Genomic DNA, 22407 nt, shown 5'->3' on the forward strand with positions numbered 1-22407 from the left:
GTGCCCTGAGGGGTGGCGGGGGGCGTCCGTCACACTCCGCCTTGAGGCTGAGATCTGCCACCCGCGGGTGCGGGCTGCTCCACGGCAGGGTTCGGGAAAGCGCCTCAGGAGCCATGCAGGGCGAAAGCAGCAGAGCTGCACATCGCCCGTGATCCTGACAGCATCTAACGGCAACGTTCGTGGGGTTTAGGGATGTCAGCGCATAACGATGTGCCAGGGCAGTCTGGTTCTCAGGGAGTAGGGCTTGAGGCTCTTGGGAATGCTCCAGCAAAGCCCAAGGAGCGCAGAGACAACTGCAGTCTCTATCAAGGAGAAAAGCAAGCAGAAGTAACTCTGTGTCTAGAATCAAGGATATGCATCCCTCTGAAAAAAAAAATATAGAATGGTTTGGGCTGGAAAGAACCGTAAAGATCATCTAGTTCAAAGCCCCGGCCACTGGATGATGCTGCTCCCATCCTTTCCAGGTCTCTAGTGGGAAGGGGTAGCCTTCCAAATGGTATTGTCTTATGCACCACTTACTTGGGGGAAAAAAAAAGTACATACAACAAATTGCAGGAAGTTAAACTGCTGGTCTGATGCCAGAGCCGGAGATGCTGCAGCAGAGTGCTCCATGTCTGAGACTGCAGTTCCCAAAGCTGCTCGTCTGCTGCTCACACTGTGGCTGTAACGAACCTCATCAGACACCCTGGCAGCAGCAAGGACTTCTTTGCAGAGAAGGAACAGCAAAGAACAGAGGAGGGGAATACACTGAAATCGCCGTGTTGTTTGTCTGGACACATGGCATAGTCAACCATCTTTTCCCTCAGGTCACAGTCAGGAACAGGAAAGACAGCAACATTCTCCATCTCCGTTCTGCAGTGCCTGGATATACAGGTAGTTCTAGAGCACATGCTAAAAATTATTTTTAACTGAATTGGTAGAGTCTTCATCATAAAAGCTTTAGCTTTTAGAGTGAATAAATGAAGCTTTACATCGAAATCTTTTAATTATGAGGGCAGTCAACCTCAGACAACTGACAGTTTCATCAGACACAACTGTTAAACCCACTTTGGCAAAATAAGTTCAGGTGAAGCCTTGGAATGATAGAGTCGGCTTTAAAAGCTGACCTCTCTCACATATTAGAGGGCTAAATTAACCTCTCAGCAGGCAGAATTGTCCTCAGGCAGTCCTAACAGCGTTGGCAGCCTGTCTGAACAGCTATTGCACGTGGCAGAGAATCAAACCTAGATTTTTTGACTGACAGATGTTTGCTTCTGTGTCCATCCAGTGGTTTAAGTATAACTTAAGTATAACTATGTTCTAAATTTAAAAGTCTGGTTTTTGCTTCATTTCTGTAGAGTACTCAATATATTTCAAAATGTGATCCTCTAAATCATTAAATTGAAATCCTTGTGCAGTGCAAGGTGTTTATCGGAACTGGAGGTACAGAATTGAAGTTAAATTCATTTCTGTTCTTTTGGAAGAAAAATACAGGCTTTTATAATGGTTTTCAGAAATAAGGTTGGAATAAAAAAATATGTCAAAGAACTGCTTAAGTGCTCTCTTGTCAAAGAGGCTCTTACTGTGTAAATGCTCTGTGTGAGAGCAGCTTTCTGGGTGTAGTGACCCTTGCAAACATTAGATTTCACACAGAATTCTCAGGTGTGACATTCCAAAATGCTGTGTGGCCCTCTGCCCTGTAATTTACTGCCATGCGATCGCCTGTTTTCACCAGGTTCGTGAGACGCAGGCACTGATCTTGGCACCGACTCGGGAGCTGGCTGTGCAGATTCAGAAGGTAGGAGTTTTACATCACCATCCATAAAGCACTTGCAAGTCCTGGGGCCACTTCCTCGGAGTTCTAGAGCAGAGCTCAGAGCCGTTCCTTTGTACCAATGCAGGGTCTTCTTGCTCTGGGAGACTACATGAATGTCCAGTGTCACGCCTGCATTGGAGGGACCAACGTGGGCGAAGATATCCGGAAGCTGGATTACGGGCAGCATGTTGTGGCTGGCACTCCAGGCCGTGTGTTTGGTGAGGAGATGGGGGCAGCTGCATCATCGCCAGCTTCAGACCTGAGCAGAGCCAGGGGAACCTCCTGCAGCTGCCATGTGCTTACATTCCAAACAGGATGGAAATTACGTTTGTCCTGACAGCATTAGCATAACGTTAGACTTCCCGTTAACAAGGTTACAACGTACTGTAGTAATACCTGGCAAGGACTAGAGAGGAGTCAATGGGGACAGTAGTTTAACTTCCTCTATTTGCACTTTGCTTTTCATTGTTGAAGTGTTTCTTTATACAGTGGCAGGGGAGTAAAGAGTATTTAAGGAGAAAATGTTAACAGTCCCAGGAAGTACTTCCGAATCCTGGAAGAGACAGGAGCTGTCAAAGTTACGTCCACATTTTCTGTGTCCTGGCCCTCGCACTCTCTTTGTTAGATGGGGTGCACTTGCAGCTGGTTTCATGGCCTGGAGATCTGCCCCTGGCAGTTACCACGGCAGTAGTGTTAGCCTTCAGGTTCACATATGGATCTCTTACAGATATGATTCGTCGTCGAAGTTTAAGGACTCGCGCCATCAAAATGCTGGTTTTGGATGAAGCAGATGAAATGCTTAATAAAGGTAAAGTAATTGTCTGATTTTCCCTTTCTTCTCACCTCTCTGAGATTCTAGGGCACCCCAGCTGGCAGCTCCACTTCTAAAAACAATTGGTTTTGCCAAAGTTAGACAATTACAGTTAATTGTAGGCTGCAACAGGTTACACTGCTTACTCTGCCTCGTCTGATACAGGTGTGGTGTTCTTTTCACTAGTGACAAATTCTCGAGCGCTGCCTGTCATACCTCATTGTGTACCACAGCCACAGTTCAGTGGGGAGGAGGAGAATCTGAGCACTGTGTGACACCGTACCGATTCACTCAGTAATGTTCATCTCAGGGCACAGGCCCAGTGCTGAACTCCAGATCAGAAAACGCAGAACATTTGAGAGAAAGATGTGCTAACAGTTTGGTGCCGCCTGATTGACTTTCCAGGTTTTAAGGAGCAGATTTACGATGTCTACAGATACTTGCCTCCAGCTACGCAGGTCGTTCTGATCAGTGCCACTTTGCCTCATGAAATTCTGGAGATGACTAACAAATTCATGACAGACCCCATTCGCATCCTGGTGAAACGGTGAGTTTCCTCGGAAAGAACAGGAGCGGTCTGAGCTGGTCCAGCATCTTTCACACCTGCCCAAGCCCTGTGCTCCTCCAGAGGGTTGCTTGTGGTGTGGTACAGCTGCTGTTCTTCCCTGCAGTGACGAGTTGACCCTTGAAGGAATCAAGCAGTTTTTTGTAGCTGTGGAGAGGGAGGAATGGAAGTTTGACACCCTGTGCGACCTCTACGACACGCTTACCATCACCCAGGCTGTCATCTTCTGTAACACCAAGAGAAAGGTACCGCAGCCATCAGCTGGGCACGTTACTTTCTGCAGGTGACTCAGGGGAATGCCACAACAAACCCAGTCCAGAGGGCTGGTTGTTGCCTTGCTTGGGAAGAGTTTACTAAGAACAGAGGTTAAACACTCATCTTTGAGATGTGCCTGGTTTAAACCACTAGTTAATAGTCAGACCTGACATGGGTGGCAGCAATCACCTTTTTAGATAAATGATTAGGTCAGAATGTGCTTATTCTTTTAATTGCTTGTAATCCCCACACTTGCTGAGTAAGTGCCCTGAGTGCCTTTCCCCAGAGGGCTCCTGGGGCCCTGTGTCATATAGCCAGTGCTCTGTGAGGATATTTACTTCCTTTAGTTCCAAACCACTTGTTCAGGTATATCTCCATCTGTACCAGCACATGACTGCAAACATTCCCCAAGCACCGCGGGCACATCTGGCTGTCCTGAGCCAAGAGCTAACCCCGGCTGCTTGGTTGTGTGTGTGCGCAGGTAGACTGGCTCACAGAGAAGATGAGGGAAGCCAACTTCACTGTTTCATCCATGCACGGGGACATGCCGCAGAAGGAGAGGGAGTCCATCATGAAAGAGTTCAGATCTGGTGCAAGGTAAATGCCATCAACAGCACTGCTTACAGCATTGCTGCCTCAGGGCAGGAATTCTGGCATCTGCGGGGAGCAGACCTCAGAAACCAGCAGTACCTCTCCTCTCTGAAGGCCTTGTGCAGCCCAGATAGTTCCCATCTGTCACCAGGTTGGGAGGTTGCTGCTTTCCAAGGAGGGATGCTCATACTTCTAGGCATAGAATTAGACTTTTATTTTGCTGAAGAGATTGGGAGTTGCTGCATTTAAAATAAGTCAAGGAAGAAAAATATTTGGGCTCTGTCCTCTGTATTTTACAAGCATCGTATTCTTTCTGGAAGATGAAAGCCATCTTCGCTGCAGTCTGGTGATGCCGCACAGGACAGCTTTCCGTGCAGCAGAAGCACGGATGCTGCCAGCGCACTGTGGGCAGGAGGAGCAGAGCAGCAGGGGATGCCCTGTGCTAGAGACTATGACTTCTGCGCTCTCGTACCCTCATGACAGCTGTCCCCTTCTCTTTGCAGCCGAGTCCTTATTTCAACAGATGTTTGGGCCAGAGGCCTGGATGTGCCTCAGGTGTCCCTGATCATTAACTATGACTTACCCAACAACAGAGAACTCTACATACACAGGTAAGCTCAGCCTTCGCAGGGGGAAGTGGGGCAGGATTACCCTGCCCCTAGGCAGCTGCATTCTCTTACCCTCTGCCTGTGCAGAATTGGCCGGTCGGGCAGATATGGCCGAAAAGGTGTAGCGATCAACTTTGTGAAGAATGATGACATCCGCATCCTGCGAGACATCGAGCAGTACTACTCCACCCAGATCGATGAGATGCCTATGAACGGTGAGTGCTGGCCACCCCCACCGAGACTTCTGCCCTCCTCCAGCTGGGAGCCCTGTGCTGCACCTGAAAGAGAAATGCCAGTTGCTCTGTTTCACCATGCACCTCGTTCCCAAGCCCAGCCCATCTTTACTTACCCTGGGGAGGAGCCTGGGAACAGCAGTAGGTGTGCAGTGCTGCTGAGCTGTGGTGCTCAGCACACTCTGTGTACTTACAGTCTCTCATTTTCTCTTATTTCAGTTGCTGATCTTATCTGAAGGTCTGCCTATACCAGGGAGTTGCACTGTTTGGTAGCCCCCGTAACTGTTTTGGACCCACGTCCTTTTACCATATTGCTGGTCGTATGTTCTTGAGTTGAGCTGCACTTGGGAACTTGTGTAAATAACGTCTTTACTCCCAACCCATGTTTTTCAATAAAAAAGTTTTATCATAACCTGTGCCAAATTACTATAACCCAAGATGATGACATCCATCCAGTAGCTGGCCTCTGGATCACCAGTCAGCTCCAGTAGCTGGCACACGGACATGGGCCCACAGCCCCCCTCCAGCTGCTGCTTCAGGCCCCTGATGCCCTCAGGAACCCCTTCAGACAGGTCTATGCTGTTCACGGGCCCTTAGAGCCTCTTTCAGCTTCTAGGTGCCCCCAGTAGAGGGAGCACACACCCCCCAAATGGGTCCCAGGTGAATCCCAGACCCTCCAGCAGTCAGCCTGCACCTCATCTCCCCATGGCCTCATGCAGAAACAGATGCATAACCAGCTCAGCGTTACAGCTGCTTCGATACCTGGCTCCCACGTCCCTTTATCCTACCTGCTGCTAAACCTGGCTTGACAGTCACATGGGGGGACACAACCTTGATCTGCAGTGGGTGGCACTTGCCTTCCACTCACTCCAGTCTCCAGCTTGCTGGTACTTCAAACACAGCCCCTGTAACATAAGCGCCACTCCAGCTGCTGGCACTTGGACCTCCACACACAGGGAGTGGAGTCCCCTCTCCCAGGAAGGGAAGCGGAGAAAACAGAACAGACAAGAACAATCACCAACAACTTAGTGCCACAGGACCACCCCCTTTCATTGCCTTAACCACCTATTTCACATAATTGTTTTGGTTGGAAGAGACATTCGAGTCCACCCATTCCCCCAGCACTGCCAGGTCCCCACTGACTCCTGTCCCTTCTGGCACCACCTCCACATGTCTGTTAAACCCCTCCAGGGACAGGGACTCCACCACTGCCCTGGGCAGCCTGGGCCAGGGCTAAACAACCCTTTCTCAGACCTTCCTGGAGAAGGCAAGAAGAAAGGCAAGCACAGCCCTCCAAGCCTGCTGTGTGACTGCAGGTATTTGGCTAATAAAGAAAGGAGATTCATCACCAAAGCATGAGATTGTTTAAATAACAGTATTTAATCTGTACAGTTTGAGAGAAGATACCATAAAATGCAACATTCCTACCTCATCTTCATCATTCACCTGGAGCTGAGCCCTCGTCTCCAGAGGACAGGAAACCTCCGCTCCCCAGCAGTTCTTTATGGTACAAAAGTCACAGTGCAATTGCTTTAGTCCTAGAGAGATGGTTTCCCTCACGCGAGGGGAGACTGACAAAGCTCAGATGTCGATGCAAACTGTTATCATTTAAGAATGAAAACAAAACCCCAGCTATTGCCCACAGTCATTTCCATCTGAAACTACAGCAGTTAATTACTGAGCTGCCTCCACACTCCACACATCTGAACGTGCCTCGATTGACACTGATGTAGCCAAGAGTGACAATAGAGCCAGTGACAAGATCTCAGGACGATACAGCTGTTGGGGGGCAGAAGCTGACAAAGCAACTCCACAGTTCAAGCGTGCTTTAGAGTACCAGGCAGTTTTCCTGTCCAGGGAGGGGGCGTGAGCTGGACAGAATCATCTTTGAGAGAAGCATGAGAGGAACAGCAGCTTCAAGAGAAAGCTATGAAGTACAATAGACCATTTGTTCATATAATTGTCAGGAGAGTTATTTGACATAGTTTATGTAGTAGAATACATACTCCAACATCTTTTAAAAATAAGCACGGATTTCATTTCATATATACACAACCGATTTTAATAATGTATTGAAAATAAATTACAGGAAATAACTTTAAAATGCAACAGAAGACAGTTTCACAACAAATATTCCCATTGATTTTCCCAAGGGGGTGAGAGATTGCAGTGCTCAAGGCAGGTAAATATCACAAATATATCAAAAAACTTCAAATCGTTGATGCATTCACACATTTACATGAGCCACAAACATTCCTTTACAGGGACTGCACTTAGCTATCACAGAACCAGGTTTTGCCATAAACTACAAAACTTTGATACAAAATTGTATTTATATATTTATATTTCATATACATGCCCTATCTGTGATTTCTTAAAAAATAAAAACTAAACACACTGTACAGACAATCCTAACTCATTGCTTGGTAGCTGTAGGCAACATTTTTGGATGGAATTTCTCCCCCAGTAGAATTAATGGCAATATTATATACATGAAGGCTAAACTGCTGAAAAAGACAGCTCGGTTCTGATATGCACCTCCCTTGGGACCAGGTCTGCAAGTTGAAGGCAAAACACCACATGCTCTGACCCGCTGCCTCCCTCACAAGCCAGTTCTGCCACCAGCAGCGTCAGGAACCTACACATGCAGTTGTGTAACACCGGTATCAAAGGCAATAAAGCGAGATACATATTGTAATGTGGTGGCTCTAAGGGCTTCACCAACTCAACATACAGGAACACTCGTTCCAGGTGGTGAAGGGATGGTGTGGAACTGGGTACATTCAGTCAGCACACACCATACTTAGGTCCGGTCATTACGCCTCCCTGAAATCACCTCCTGCAGAGGAGAATTCCCCCTGCAAGCCAGAGACTGCATCGACTCAAAACACTGGGGGAAGATCCCCCCCCACCCCCCACCCTGACCCCCCAGCCGGATCACCAGGACTACACGTACAACACACTCGCTCTACCTCCCACCCCAGCGGTCTCCGTGGCTCCGGTTTGTCTTAGAAGCAGAGCACCGACAAACTTACCCTTCCCAGGTGATGGCAGCAATCTGTGAAGCCAGTCACACTAAACTACTTCTACAGTTGATTGTAAACTTTGGTTTATTTTTTATATATTTTGTTTATTATGAGTTCTCATGGTACAGCAAGCATGTCTAGGATGAGAGGGCTGAGTTGAAGAGGAGCTGAGCTGTCAGTCTGTCTTTAGTCTGGCATGGTGAGACACCTGCTCGGTCAGGCCTGCTTTGATAGAGTTTTTTACAGACTGCCTCATATGATCCTCCATCAAGTTATCACTCATGGGCTTCAACACCTGTGGAATGAGAAACGTGCAAAAGAAACAAAAAAATGAGGTAACCAAGGAAAAATAAAATATAAAAGCACACAAAGAGACAAGACTTGAAATAATGAAAGAACTTAGAATGCTGAAGTCTGACACAAACTCGCACGAACTGAAAGAGAAATGAGTTTTGCTGCTACATTAATGAGGTCGAATAAGTCACGTGCTATGGACAGAAGCGATTCCCCTCCTACACAGCAGTATTTCAGTGAATTCAAACCACTTTACAGTTCCTAGAAGATGGATGTGCAATTCCATACCCTATGTGCAGCATCAGTCTGGTATGGTTACAGCATTTATGCAGACCGGCCCAGACGGTCCAGCTTATTGTCCTATATGTGTAAGTGTGAACACTTCAGATACAGAAAGAAAGTTAAAAATACTGGCTAGTTTTTCTTCTTGTTATTGTTGGATGAGAGTCGCTGTCGCGGCACTGACGTAAGAGCACGGCGAATTGATCGGCGTCTAAGGACTTCAAAGAGTTTGGAAAACACCTAAAACACGAATTCAGCTGTTAGGAAAAGCAGCTCTTACAAGGCAGCAGAAAAAGTCAATCAAGTTCAGGAAAAAAACTGATTGCCAGTAACTTCTCACCTTCCTGGGATTCCTCTGAAGCAAGGAGGGAAAAGAAAGGCAGAGATTCAGAAAAATCAGTGGCAAGAACATGGTATATAATCAGAGTGACTCAGACAGGACCTGTGGGTGTTTTGCATTATTACTGATGACATGTGATTGTAACACCACTGCCAGCGAGCTCTGGGAGACCACCTTCCTCCAGCCCACCAATGGCAAGCTCCTGGCGGCATCAGCCCAGCTCTGCCCCTTCCCGGGAAGGGCAGGGGTCTGACCGGGCCTTACGTGCTCCAGGTACCCTGCAGCTGCACTCACAAGTACTACAGGCAGAACTGACACCCTCCACTTTTCTTGCAGCGCTCTTCAGCCCTTTAAGTATCACTTTTTTGATCATATCCTAAGCTTGTTTAATGTTCTTTTCCCTCACAGCACTGAACAGAAACTGATTTGTCTGCTCGAGAAAGGAAGATTTTGCATTAAAAACAGATACCAACCTGTTCCCATATAGCTTCAGCAATCTGATCGATGGCTGTTCCAACTTCTCTGAATTCCCCAGAGTACTTAACGTATGCCCAAGTACAAAACGATATAAGGGCCATCCCCAGCACAAGATTACACAGGGTAGCTATGGAGTTCATACCAAGGAACCCAGTCAGTCCTGAGGTTATATACATGGCAAACATGACGGCAAATAGAGTGGCAGGGGTACGAGCAGCATAAAAGATGTTTTTGCCATCATTGTGCTTCACGAAGTTTGCATAGATCTCATCGATTTCCACCTCGAGCTGTTCTTGGTAGCGCCGGCAGAACTCCTCCCCTCCCATCTTCTTCACTGAGCGGAACTGCCTGACGGCCAACTCTCTGAAATCCTGGTGCTTCCGCTCAAGGTCCAACGGGGCAATGTAAGGCTTATCTCCCCCACAGACCTGTTAGAGATGAAGACACATAATCGTTCCCAGAGTTTCCTAGACTAAAACCTCACATATAATTATGCTGAAGCATGATGTTCACCCAGGCATCCAGCTTGGATTGCTGTAGTCACTATCTTCATGAGAAGCAATAGGTAGGAAGTTACAAATGCAGCTTTGACAGACCAGGTAATTCTTTTCTTTCAAAACTTTAAAAACTTGACAATGATTTTAATCCCTGCATTTTAAGGCTAACGAACGACCACAACTCAGAAGCATGGGGCTATACTACCAGAACTGTACCCTTGCGTGACCACGGCCCACCAAGTGTCTCCTCATCTGTTTGCCCATTTCACATCACAGGACTTTAGGATGTCTGTCAAGAGCAGCAGAGGGGAACTGTAAAAGCTGCTGTCTTACGAACAAGCCCATTCCCATATCTTCTCAGCAAAGAACCCTGGGTTTGCTGCACCACAGTAGAGTGCAGAAATCACAAGCCCTGGCCCTAAGCCAAGTTTTTCCATTTATACACTCACGACTAACACGAAGTGCATTAAAAACAAAGGCCTGTACCTGCATGTAGAGAAAGCTGTGTCATCGTACCTGTTCCATGCCTTTACTGTACAAGTCTTTTGCTCCTGCCACAGCAGCAAGATTGTTCGCCTCAGCTGTTGCCTAGAAAATAGCAAGCACCGTGTGTCATCACAGCATTACCAGCTACTTACATACGCGTAGTTACAACTGCCCCACGTTGCCCCACAACCTCCAGAGCTTCAGTGTGCCAGAAAAACGCCCCACAAGTCATGGAGGTTAACGATAGACGTTAGAACAGATGACTGATGAGAACGTTTTCCTCAACTTTCTAGTACAGCTGCAGACAAACTCCCATAAGCTCATACAGGCTTTTCATCACGAGCAATCAATCTCTTCTGAATGCTCCTCTGTTAACAAGCAAGTAAGGATGACCACACTATTAAACATTAATCCTCATACATGACTACCCATGAGGAAAGAAGCAAGCCGGTCTTATTTCTGTATTATACGTGTGTAGTTTTTGTGTCAGAATTTAAGACTATTTTCAAAGTGGGCCATGTCAGGGAGAGTTATTTGAGCTAATGCTGCAAGACATCATCCCAGCCACATTTACAGCATACTAGAGGAAATGATTGCAGCCTTTGTTTCACTGTGCTGAGTTCTCTGAACTCCTCCAAAAGTCTGAAGATTCAATTCCTTGAAGAACAAAACACCCAGAAGAGTTGTGTCTTAATGAAGTGACACAGGAAGATTAAAAAAAAAATCTCAAGTCTTACAAACTCTAAATGGATAAAATTAACCCTAAAGCCCACACTTTGGTGAAAGCTCTTCACCCCAAACAATTCCAGGGTTCAACATGCAGCTTTATACAATCAGTTTGTGTTCAGATCACTTTAAAGCTGATTACATCCTCTTTGGATCAGCCCAGAAAAGAAACCTCAATGCAGTTATCCAATTTAACGAACCCACACAGAGCAGCCCAAACTGCCAGACAGTGGTGACGGCTGCATCTCATGCCAAGAGACCTCTAACAGTCTGAAAGATACTGACACGAGAGCAAGTTACAGGAAGCACATGCTTAGAAACTGCAGCAGACTAGAAAACCCCCATCAACCAGATATACCCCTGCTCTGTTTGGTGGATGCAGCTGAGTGCAGACACAACTGTGTGCGCAGGCTACACAGTTCAGATGGCTTTCGAAGCACGCAGCTCCTTCAAGAGCTACAGCTTTGGCAGGGGGGAGCTTCACATCTGCTGTAGCTGGGATCTTCACCCACAAAGAACTTAGAGTGCTCATCATCTGTCAGATTATTAGAAAAAAAGTAAAATACCTGCAGCATAGATTTCGGATGAGGTAGCTCCTCTCCTTGATAGATTTTAATGTAAGCCTAAATGGGAGGAAAAAAAAAAGATTTCCTTTTCCTAAACATTTATGATTGAGGAGGAGAGAAGAGGGATGGTATGAAGACAGAGCTCATGGGTTACTTCTTTGTAACAATGCTAAACATTCAATTAAGCAAATTTCTTCACACAAGTCTGGCATTCTTACAGTTATCCCTAGTGGTGTAATCCCTTTATTTCCTTGTGTGTTTGAGGCTGGGGCCTAGCAGGGCAGCAGAGCACCTTGAGCAGACACGGCCACTATCTCAAGACATGACAGGCTTGACAGCAGGGTTCTGCTCCCTCAAACACACAAGAAAGTCTCTGCTAGGCAGGGAATCTTCACCCAAAACAAAACAGTGAAGATGACTGTCTCAACACAGCCCTTCTGGCAAGGGACCTGTCCAAACACACCTCAGTGCTGGGAGAACCAGTACTTACATGTCCCCATATGCCTCGCTCCCTTGAGGTGTGGGAGTTAAAAAAGCAGATCAAAGCACTAATGCAGACAGAGCTGAGCTGCCAAAACCCCTCTGGAAGCTCAGCAGGGAGGCTAACCCCCTGTGCCCCACCCCATCAGTCGTCCTTTATTTCAGCAGGGTTTCAGAAGGCTGGAAGAGACATGTCTTCGATGTCTTCTCCAGCCCACAAGATGGCCCGTGGCACAGCTCTTTCAGGCAGAGCCGCAGCAGCAGCCATTTCAGTGCTTTGGACAAGGTGTGCAAGTTAGACCAATAAGGCCATGCTCAGCCCCTCAGAGGCTGGACAGTTACTCTTCACACTACTACTGCTCTTCCCCACGACTTCTCTACAACCCTCTGCCACGAGGGTTTTTTCTGCAGAGGAAAGAACAAGGTTACCAGGGTCCCTATATACCCAGTGCTCTAGGTTGTAGGACAACCTACAAAAATGTATAGAGTTTTACAGGACTCTGTTCCCTTGACACCCTCTTTGTTTCTGTAGCTATTTCCTCCAAGTAAAAGCCCTCCAGTTTCCAACCCAGACTCCACAGTATCAGCTTTAGCTACACAGTCCCAAGGGAGCAGTCCTCTTTAGTTACATAACCACAACACTTCCACAGCACCCTGCTCAACTGCTCCCAAACTGGACACAGGATGGGCATCAGGCAGCTTTGCAAAGGAGGCAGTTTTCCACACGGTTTTTAGTGTGCAGTTCTTTCTAAACTGCTGTTGAATTTGTGCTCCCTACGCTGTACAGGATCAGGTCTTAAAAGAGAAGAAAGCGTAACAAAAAACGGCAAGCAACCACATAAACACAGAGACTGAACACACAAACTCCAGAGCGTTGCTGTTCTGTTGTCGCTCATCAGAACAGCCATGACTTCTCCATCCCATATCATGTCTTTCCTTTATAAGAAGTTATTTTACCAGTACTGGTCTCAGATTCTCCCCTTGCAAGGCTTTTCTCAACATCAGCCCAGCTCTGTTCTCCTTCAACATGCATGCTCAGAAGCAGTAATGCAAAACTAATGTCATTAGGAATGAGTGCCGCTTTGTCCTACCACACCAACTGTTTAGTCATTGCAATTCAACACACAAGGGTTACACACACCACACCAACTCCTGGTGATGTAGGGATTAGGGGATCACACTTCTGCTGGTGTCACCATGATACCAAAGCAGCTCAAGGGTCTAACAGGTGCAAATAGGATACACAAGTATTTCAGAGCATACAGTGCTGCTGCACATGCAGGTGTTCAGAAAGCATCCTCCTTGCACATTTAAAATCCAGAGAGGACTATCAGAAATTCTCCCTGCACACGTAGCAGTTTAAGAGCTGGTTTTTTAACTACACAACCCACACAAGACCCTCTTCAAAATAAAGGCAACATATCCAGACAAACTAGGACATCCAAGTAGGAAAAGAAACCTCTAAGTATTTACACAGACAAATAAAAGCCTACGTGCCAGAACTTTGGCCAATAGTAGCTTGCTAAGAGCTGTGCTGTTAGGAAGTTGTGTGCCAGTTCTGGAAAGTCAGAGTAATGAAGTGAAAATAAAAGTGATGAGCAAGTGTCAGCCTAGATATCTTCTCTGGGAACAACATGCCCTAAAATTAGAATACTTTCTTTTAAACCATTAACAGAAATAATGAGTTTGCTTACCTTGAAGTATTCTACAAGATCTCTACAGGTCACCTTGGATCCACTGATCTCTTTTTCTACCAGGTTTTCAGGGGCAAGCAGTAATGGTACCAAATTCCGCAGTTCTTTCTTAAAATCCTCATCTATATCTAGTAAAATTCAATCAATTTCAGAAAAAAAAAAGGTCAGTTTTCTTCTCAATCTTGTATTTCCTAATGGAACACTAACCCATGACCCCTCAAAATCCAGAGCATCCCTGGCTGCATTTTTAAGTTATTTAAAGGCTTAAATACACAGGATAGCTTTAGTAAGTTCTACCTATGCATTACTCTTAACTACACACTGAGAAAACAAGGCTCCATAGTCCTGTTAAAATTTAAAGTGCATTTTCCCAATCACACCAATCTCTTACACAACAACCCCACAGGTCTGTGCCCTTGGCATTGTCAGGAACTCCCTCTTGCAGCCTTTGCCACTCCAGTAAATTCCCTCTGCTGGGGGACAAGCAGCAAGTGGAAGAATCCTGCCTGTCTCCATTCCGCAGCAGCCTACAGCTGTTATTTTAAAGTCATCCTAAGTTCTGACTTTCAGTTGGCAAGTTCATAGAAAAAAAGACTTTCAGTTTTAAAGTCTTTAATTTTGTGAACTCTCCCCACTGGAATCCTCATTTGTCTTCAGAATCAGTGACCTTTAGGTATGTCTCAAGTCAACTGATTACAATCAACAGCTAGACACAAAGATACCCATTCCATCTGCCTGCTTCACCTTTAAACCACAGAAAATAACACACAGTGCGCATTTCTAGATTCTGTAGTTTTTAGTCCTATGTTTTCCCAGGCAAGCATGTCAACAGCCAACCATTTCAGTGCTTAACTTCCATTCTAAAAGAAAATAAACTCAGTGATCTCAATCAAGAAACACACAATGTAATGCTTCCTACCATTCAACCTCCCATCAAAATTTGGGTTTGTTGCAACTTTAAGACCAGGGTGGGGCAACAGGAAACAGCCAAGATTACTGAAACAGGAGTGAATATGCTTCCTTACATTCTGTAGCTCTTCGTGTTGGTTTTGCTTTACCTGAAGAAAAAGACAGTAAGAACTGCTAATAGTTTTGCAGTACTGCAATTAAGTTATAGCTTAAAAGCAGTAAGAGCACACAAGTGTTAAAGCTTTCATTCCTGAACCTAGGAATGTCAAGTTGTAAACCCCAGAACTCCAGACACAAGCAGAAACATCACAAATGTATTTTATTAGCACAGGGTAGCTCATCATGCATCACGACATTGACAGTGTTAGAATACCACACTAGGACTACTGGAGATAAATTACCTGCAATCTTTTCTCTAGGAACTTTTTTCCTCCTTCCAAGCCATATGCATGTTCATAAGGATAACTCCAATCTCTAATTAAGAACATTAGTGTCTGCAACAGGAAGAACAACAGCAGTGAGTGGCTTGCATCGTTCCTTAGGTCAAAAATCTCTATCACGTGTGATTAGTTTAAATAATAGATTCTCCAAGCTTGGCTCCTCTCAATGAAGTAGCCTGGTAGTTTTGTGATGCAAGTGTGTGTTTGTTTAAAAAAAGTCACCCACAAACCACACAACTGCAACTCACTCCCACATGTACTCATGCATCTCAGAGACAGCTTCCCTGCTCCACATATTTGCCTTTTGTTACACCACAGGGACTACGCTGTCCTCTTTTCTCTCAGCCGACCATAGAAAACAGACCTTGACGCTACTCTTAGACCAGATGAGGCTGTACAAGGGATACTCTTTGCCTGGCCCAGTCACAGAAACACCGGGGACTCATCCTTCCATTCCTTTTATGCCTTATAACTGGCACAAAGCTACCCCTGCCCAAAATACGATCCTCTTAAACACTTTTTCCATTACATTTTTTCCAAGAAATGTGGTGACAGGGAAGGAAAAATCAGTCTTGTAAAGAACAGGCGAGCTTCAGCCCATCTAATTTCTCTTCATAAATTATCCTGAACTCACTTCCTACACATTCAATTGCCTAAGTTCCATTTAACAAACACAGTTACCTGAAACGGCTTTTGGTAAATTTCTTCCATAGCAAGTCTTCCATATTCTGTAAACAACTGATAGAAGGAAGAGAGTGAGGGTGCCACATATAAAACACATTTTCTTACTTTAAAATGCTCTGTTACTAGAAAATAAAAAGCATTTGCTCTTAAATCCTATTTTGGGTTGAGAATGGCAAATACACCTCGAGAACAAGTACACCAATCCTCAGTAAAATTCAGGGAGGAGGTACGATTTCCACTGGTTTCGCAGTGGTATCCCATAACTGTCAGTGCACCGTGGCTCTAAGGCCGTGGGTAACTCTCAAGAGGAAAGCTGGCGGCACGTCTCAGCAAGCCAGTTTTCAACACTTGTTTCCCAGACTGAGGAGGTACGCCTGGCTAACATTTGCCCCCTGCTTCCTGCAAAAGATTTATTCCTGGAAACCTCAAGAAGCTTGTCTAGAGCCAATATATCTGATATTTAAATACAAGCCAAGTTCGTCAGCTTCCCAGACCACTACTTCAGCCTGTGACATTAACTGATAATTGTTCTTCCCTTCCAGCACAAAGGCAAGTTATCAGCTGTCGTCCTCTCATTGCTTTCACCATTTTTAATAGCAACAGTATTTTCACCAGACTGGGTGAGCCAGACAGGCTACGGTAACACCAACTATGGACTGTGCTGGCTGTTTCAGCAGAGCTCAATGCTGCCCAGTGCTGATCCATGCCAGCCTCCTTATAGATCTGGGAGATCGAGAGGAAGGAAGCGCACCAGTATGCTCGAGTACTGGGTAACTGTTCTTTTGCATTAAAACTAACTCCTGGAACATCTAAGATAAATTTCATGGCTAAAAAGACAGTTCCCCCTGTGCTGATCACAAGAGCATCTGACAAGACTAACTTAAACACAAATTAATTTCCAAGCCCTTGCTGTTCTAAGCAAAAAGCAGCTCTTGTGGCCAAGCACCCACATGATCATGGCTCCTGTGATCCTAACTCCCTACCCCATTCACTTCCCTGCCATGTGGAAAAGGCAGCCAGGGACTAACAGGATCTCAGAATAAAAGAAATTCCTCTTGCAACAGAAATTCAGAATCTCCCTCCTCAGCCCACAACTCCTTGCCACTGCTTTAAATGCATGAGTGTCCCCTACCCATTGCTTATCTTCACCACCCTTCTCCCCCATCCTTCCCTCAAATCTCCCCCTCCAGTCTAACGGGAAGGAATTACTCTATTCAGACTGCACTGAGGCAGTCAAAGGACCCGAGGCATAAGAAAAGCCTGGCTTTCAAATAATTAACTAAGGAGTTTAATTTGCAGTGCTTGGTTGGAGGGTTTTTTTTTTTGGGGGGGGGGGGGGGGGTCAAATATTCATGTAAGGATGCTATCATGAGAAGGAGATTCAAGATGATCCTGTTAGTGGCTAATGGGTTTTTTTTTGTGGGGGGGGGGGGGGGTGTGCAGGAAAGTGTTGCCCAGTGATACAACTCTGTTAACTGAGAACCACACCACAAGACTATGTTTAGCTACTGCTCTTCTACTTCCAGTACTGGCACTGACCAAGACAGAAGTCCTTTCAATCAGAAGACATGTAGAACAGTTTTAAGCTGTGACAAGGTCACGGCCTGAGCACAGGCAGGCATTTGTTAATACACAAGCAGCCTTTAAAGCTACAGGTTTTAAGTTAAGGAGATAAGGTCCTTGCGCCATTCACATGAAGCCAGAATTCAGTGGCCTTTGACCACAATGTTCTGTTAGAGGATGAAAACTCTACAGTCAAGAGAGGCCAACTCTTTCCTGTCTTTGTTTCTAAGCAGAGATAAAACTGTTCAGTTGAAAGGCTAGAGAAGGTTTCTGGATAGAAGACACACTTTGTCCTGAGCCAAGCTCCCACATTTCTTTAGAGACTGGTTATGAAACACCATCCATTTTCTTATTTTAGGGAAAAAAGAAGAAATGCTGAAATTTTCTCATTAAATACTTCTACAAAACATTTTTCTTTCTCATCCTTTCAGGAATTTCAGAACTTATCACAGAGAACAGACTGTACAAACAAGATTCAGGCGGATTAGATGCCTGTACTGTTTTACCTCTGCGATGGCACAGCAGAAGCATCACAGCATTATGGAACTGATGCAAATAATGTTACAGGCAGTACTGGTTTTAGCATCAGGTCAGCTTTGTCTTTTATATGAAGTAGTAGGCAGCTCCCAAATCACAATATCTTCAAGAACAATGTCAAGACCATCAGTTCAGAATCAGCTTAATACAAATTCAGATTATTCATACCTGCAAGTGTTGAAGGTCATCCTCCTGAATATTCTGGGACAAGTTGTACACCTGCAAGAGACAGTAAAAGAACCACAGTGCAACATGAAACCATCCCCTCACACTCGTATAGTCTATCAGAGTATTTTTACCCCCTCTAGAAAAGTCTAACTACCCAAAAGTCAGCAACTAGAAAGACGTTACAGAACACATCTCAAAAGTCACTTATATAAAGTGCTGGAGGCAAAAATGCTGCTGACTACCCTACCCTAATTCTTCTTAGAACAGCTTCTTTCCAAGAAAGCAAGTCATAAACGAATCGGAGAAAACTGCTGAATGCTTCAAATCACCATCACAGATGTGAGACAGGAGAACTGAAAAAGGCACGTCTGTTTGCCAGCCTCACGTCCAGGTGCTCAGGGATTCAGTGATCCTGCAGCTGCATCTCTGACACAGAAATAACTGGATAGTTAGTTCACCAGGTTTTTTTGCTTTCCAACCTTCCCAGAGAAATCTGATTTTATCCAGGGAGCTTGTGACTGTTAACAGCACAGCAGTAAATAAATCAATAACCCATAACTTACCCTAACCACAGGAACAAAACAAACTAAAAAGCCAAACAAACATAAATCCCCAAACAACCTCATGGGGCAGAAGTAGTATCCCTTACTACAGGAAGGACAACAAGGTGCTACAGACATCCAAAGAAGAGCAAAGCAGCTGGTGAAGGGTATAGAGAACAAGTGTGCCAAGTAGCAGCTGAGGAACCTAGGGCCATTTAGCCTGCAGTAAAGGAGGCTCAGGGGAGACCTTCTCGCTCTGGACAGCTCTCTGAAAGGGAGGGTGGAGCAAGGTGAGCATTTGTCTCTTCAACCAAGTAACAAATGACAGGACAGTCCTCAAGTTGCTCCAGGGGAGGTTCAGACTAGACATCAGGAAAAAAAATTCTTTACAGAGAGGTAGAGCATTGGCCCAGGCTGCCCAGGGCAGTGATGAGTCCCCATCCCTGGAGGGGTTTCCCAGCCAGGCCAAGGTGGTGCTGAGGGAGACAGGTGAATGGTAACCAGGCAGTGCTAGGCTAACAGCTGGCCTTGATGATTTTAAAGATCTCTTTCAACCAAACTGATTGTTACAGACTCCTGTTACTTTCATCTTGTAGCATATCTGAACAAGTTCAGCTGTCATCCCTCAAAAACCTGCTCGCTCTCAGCACGTTTAAGGCACAAGCTTACAGCAGCTTTGGGCATGGCGAGAGAGAATTGTCCGTAGTTTGACATTAGCAGTGATTTTAAGTGTAGCAGATCAGAGTGTAAATTCACCTCAAATTGTACCTGAAGTCTTAAAAAGATTCCGTACAGAAGCACCTTCTACTTTATCAGCTTTTTTGGGGACTCCCTAGTTCAGTCAGTCAGTTAACTCAGCTTGGCCTTGGATAACCTTGATTCCACCAACAAACTTACATTACACTGAAAACAAGTCACTAAGTATGAAAGCTCAAATGATAGTTGTAGAAAGAACATGCAGGTGAACTTTCAAAGCACAGCAAGAGACGCTCTTAATACGTTCAGCACAGGGTGTTTGTATAGCTGCCATTATGTGACAGCAGAAGTATCCTCACCTGGACAGAGCTCGTCATGGTGCTCAGGGCAAAAACCGTTGCACAGTCTTTGATAGTGGATTGGCTATCAAAGGCACCTTGGGTATCCATGAGTAGTACAGCAACCTAGGGGGTTTTAAATAGCAGCAACAGATGACCAAATTGTTAGCACTAAATATCTCTATCTTAAAATGATAATTTTCGGAAGAAAACAAGGTCATTGATACTGTCTGCTAGAACATCAAGGAATTAAGTGATCTTGATAAAAGTTAAACTCTCCAATTGCCTTCTTGGGGATCCACTACAATTCTCTTTCAGTTAGAGATTACCAATGAGCAAGAACAAGCGAGTGATGTGTCCCCAGAGCATAAAGAGGTCCTCCCAACAGAGAACTGTTCTATTAGCTATGAAATTTGATAAAACTTCCTGCACACCAAGCCACTAAGATCAGCATCCCATCATCAACTGGCCATGAGATGTTTCCTTTGCCAATGTAAAGGGTATGAAAGTTAAACGAGCAAGAGCTTAGGGTTGAGAACATGCATTGCTCAAGATAGTCACCAGTATTGTGGCATAAATATATTTAATAACGTTAACACTGTTTCAGCATGAAGAGAAACAGCTACATCCAAACTTTGTGGTTAAACTGACAGTTAAAAAAGATGCACCAGCTTTGATTAGAACAGTCAGTGTCTTTTGTTCCACTGTTAGTCCGTCCTTTTCAGACTACCTGTTGAACTACATGGAGGGACAGGCCTTCAGACAGTGAAGCTGTTTGCAGATACTTACAGCCCTGCATCGCATTTCACTAGGACACAGTTACAATCTAGAACACACTCTCACCTCCCAAAAGACAGTGTTCTTATGGAGCTGTTCTTGCCTATATGTGCTATTTATAGCCATTTCTTTTGTGGATGCTTTCCAATAGCCACAGGAGAACCCACCCATCCGCCTGGACAGAGTAGACTTTGCCAAAGGAAAGTCCTCTTAGATTGGGACTATTGTTGGAGACTGAATCTTACAACCCAGCAGGAAAATTTGTACTTGCACTGATAAAAGATTTCCAAATGTTACACTGCTACTGAACGCAAATAAAAGCGACTGATGTTTGAACTGCCTCCATGAGCACACCTTCAGTGCTGTGGGTTTCAGAGGCAAACATCCTTACGTACACCTACTGAGGCCAAGCGCTTTACCTTTGTGCCATTGGGTTTATCAATTACAAACACTTCGCTCCAAATCTGAATGCCAGTGGTTTCCCGTTCACATCCACCTCTCCACGTAAACCCAGTCAATGGCTCAGTGTTTCCACCTATCCAGCAAGGAGAAGTCTACAAAACAAGAGGAGAATCTTATTTAAAACCAAGGAGGAGATTTTTTTTTTTAAATACACTGTTTTAGCAGACTTCCACATTGTTCTCTCATGAGCAATTGACAACACTGCACAGAATATTAAAGCACAATGCTACCCTGCTGTGTTTCAAGGATGACCCACAAAGAAACGTCGTTCAAGTCTACTGTGTTTCAGTGGTTGTAGAAGTAGTCGCTGAAGAGCCTATGTTAAGTCTCAAGCACTCAGAGCTAATGAGAACAGCTCAAATTTGTAGACTGATTTCATTTCACACTCATGCTCTTTCACAATTCAGAGGACTCCACTCAAACTCAGTTGTAAATAGCATGTACTTTAACCACAGGAACAGGTAAACCCCTGCAAGGCACAAAAAAACCCGATCTTTACTTAATACTCTCCCTTCCCCCTCAAAGAGGGCACCTGCTGAAACCAGCTAAGCATCTAAGCCCCTGCACTAAGAGAGGCCAGCACACAACTCCCAGTGCCAGCCCGCAGAAGCCAAAGAGGACAGGCAAGGACCAGAAGATCTCTAATCCACACCTGTCACTGTTACAAAATACTTTTTCCTAAGTGATTAAATGATTCAGACTCAAGAGAAGGAGTCACATTGAGAGTTTCATACGTGTGAATCAACCCATCCACGTTAAAACTCTACTGGCATGTTGCCCACTTTCAGGAAGACTACCAGAGAGTCAAGCACAGTTTGCAGGGGATGTTTCTGGCTGACGGTACTGTAACAAGATCTTCAGGCCCTCAAAGACAGGCCACAGGTGGAGCAGTGGCTCACACAGAAGAATCTGGCCATTACATGAGAACGTTTAATTCATCTGTGTTAGAAAATGAACACACGTATCCAAGTGAAGAGAATCACAGCTCTTTACAGATTGGTTATTTGGGTTTGGGGCTTTTTGTTTCTTTATTTTGTCATGTGCACACACCTCTACCAGAAAGACTAAGCAAAACCCAAACAGCTTTTCCCTGGAGTTTATCCCAGAAGATGCTTATGCATCCACTGACCATGCTAGAAATCAAAGTTCCAGGCCTGCATTGGACTTCAGTACCCCCCCAGGATACAGTTCGACAATGCTGAATTACATTTCACATGTATATGCCAGTGGACTGTAGTTATTCACTTTCAAAAGAATCTGTTATATTATTCAACAATATGTTCCCTTTATGTTCTTGTATACATGACCTTCCCAGTTTGGTCCATAAGTTTTCCTTATTTGTACCAACTCAGACCAAAACTACACAAATCTTTTGACAAGTCCCTCAATGAGCAGTAGATGGGGCCACCTTTCATTTCACATGATTCACATCACAGGAAAGTTTGGTTTCTTAACAGGCACAATTGCAGCTGAAGCTGCTTCAGCTTGTGGATGGTGCACTTAAGCCTGCCTCTGACTGACCCTTGCATCAGTTTGAAGCACTCCTTGTTACCTCCATCTTTCCC

The 22407-nt window shown here is 45.1% G+C and overlaps 2 protein-coding genes across 2 annotated transcripts in view; one reads left to right on the forward strand and one right to left on the reverse strand.

The window, feature by feature from the left end:
- Positions 1 to 806: 806 nt before the first annotated feature.
- EIF4A3 (eukaryotic translation initiation factor 4A3) lies at positions 807 to 5270 on the forward strand (the record flags this gene model as incomplete). The annotated part of the gene is made up of 10 exons (XM_010134008.1): positions 807 to 873; positions 1715 to 1777; positions 1881 to 2013; positions 2523 to 2603; positions 3012 to 3153; positions 3278 to 3416; positions 3908 to 4023; positions 4521 to 4628; positions 4713 to 4840; positions 5078 to 5270. Coding segments are annotated over 10 exons (994 nt in total), but the record flags the coding sequence as incomplete, so codon positions are not given.
- A 2365-nt stretch (positions 5271 to 7635) lies between these two features.
- ATL2 (atlastin GTPase 2) overlaps positions 7636 to 22407 on the reverse strand; it is a gene marked incomplete at its 5' end in the record, with an annotated part of 17717 nt that continues 2945 nt past the window's right edge. Inside the window, 11 exons of the mRNA XM_010134009.1 lie at positions 7636 to 8179; positions 9274 to 9705; positions 10291 to 10362; positions 11553 to 11609; positions 13727 to 13854; positions 14646 to 14784; positions 15037 to 15129; positions 15757 to 15813; positions 18028 to 18078; positions 19625 to 19729; positions 20800 to 20934. Coding sequence (XP_010132311.1) covers positions 8060 to 8179; positions 9274 to 9705; positions 10291 to 10362; positions 11553 to 11609; positions 13727 to 13854; positions 14646 to 14784; positions 15037 to 15129; positions 15757 to 15813; positions 18028 to 18078; positions 19625 to 19729; positions 20800 to 20934 — 1389 coding nt within the window. The remainder of the gene's footprint in view (positions 8180 to 9273; positions 9706 to 10290; positions 10363 to 11552; positions 11610 to 13726; positions 13855 to 14645; positions 14785 to 15036; positions 15130 to 15756; positions 15814 to 18027; positions 18079 to 19624; positions 19730 to 20799; positions 20935 to 22407) is intronic.

The sequence above is a fragment of the Buceros rhinoceros genome, unplaced genomic scaffold, assembly GCF_000710305.1.
Source record: "Buceros rhinoceros silvestris isolate BGI_N320 unplaced genomic scaffold, ASM71030v1 scaffold3634, whole genome shotgun sequence".
Taxonomy (NCBI): domain Eukaryota; kingdom Metazoa; phylum Chordata; class Aves; order Bucerotiformes; family Bucerotidae; genus Buceros; species Buceros rhinoceros.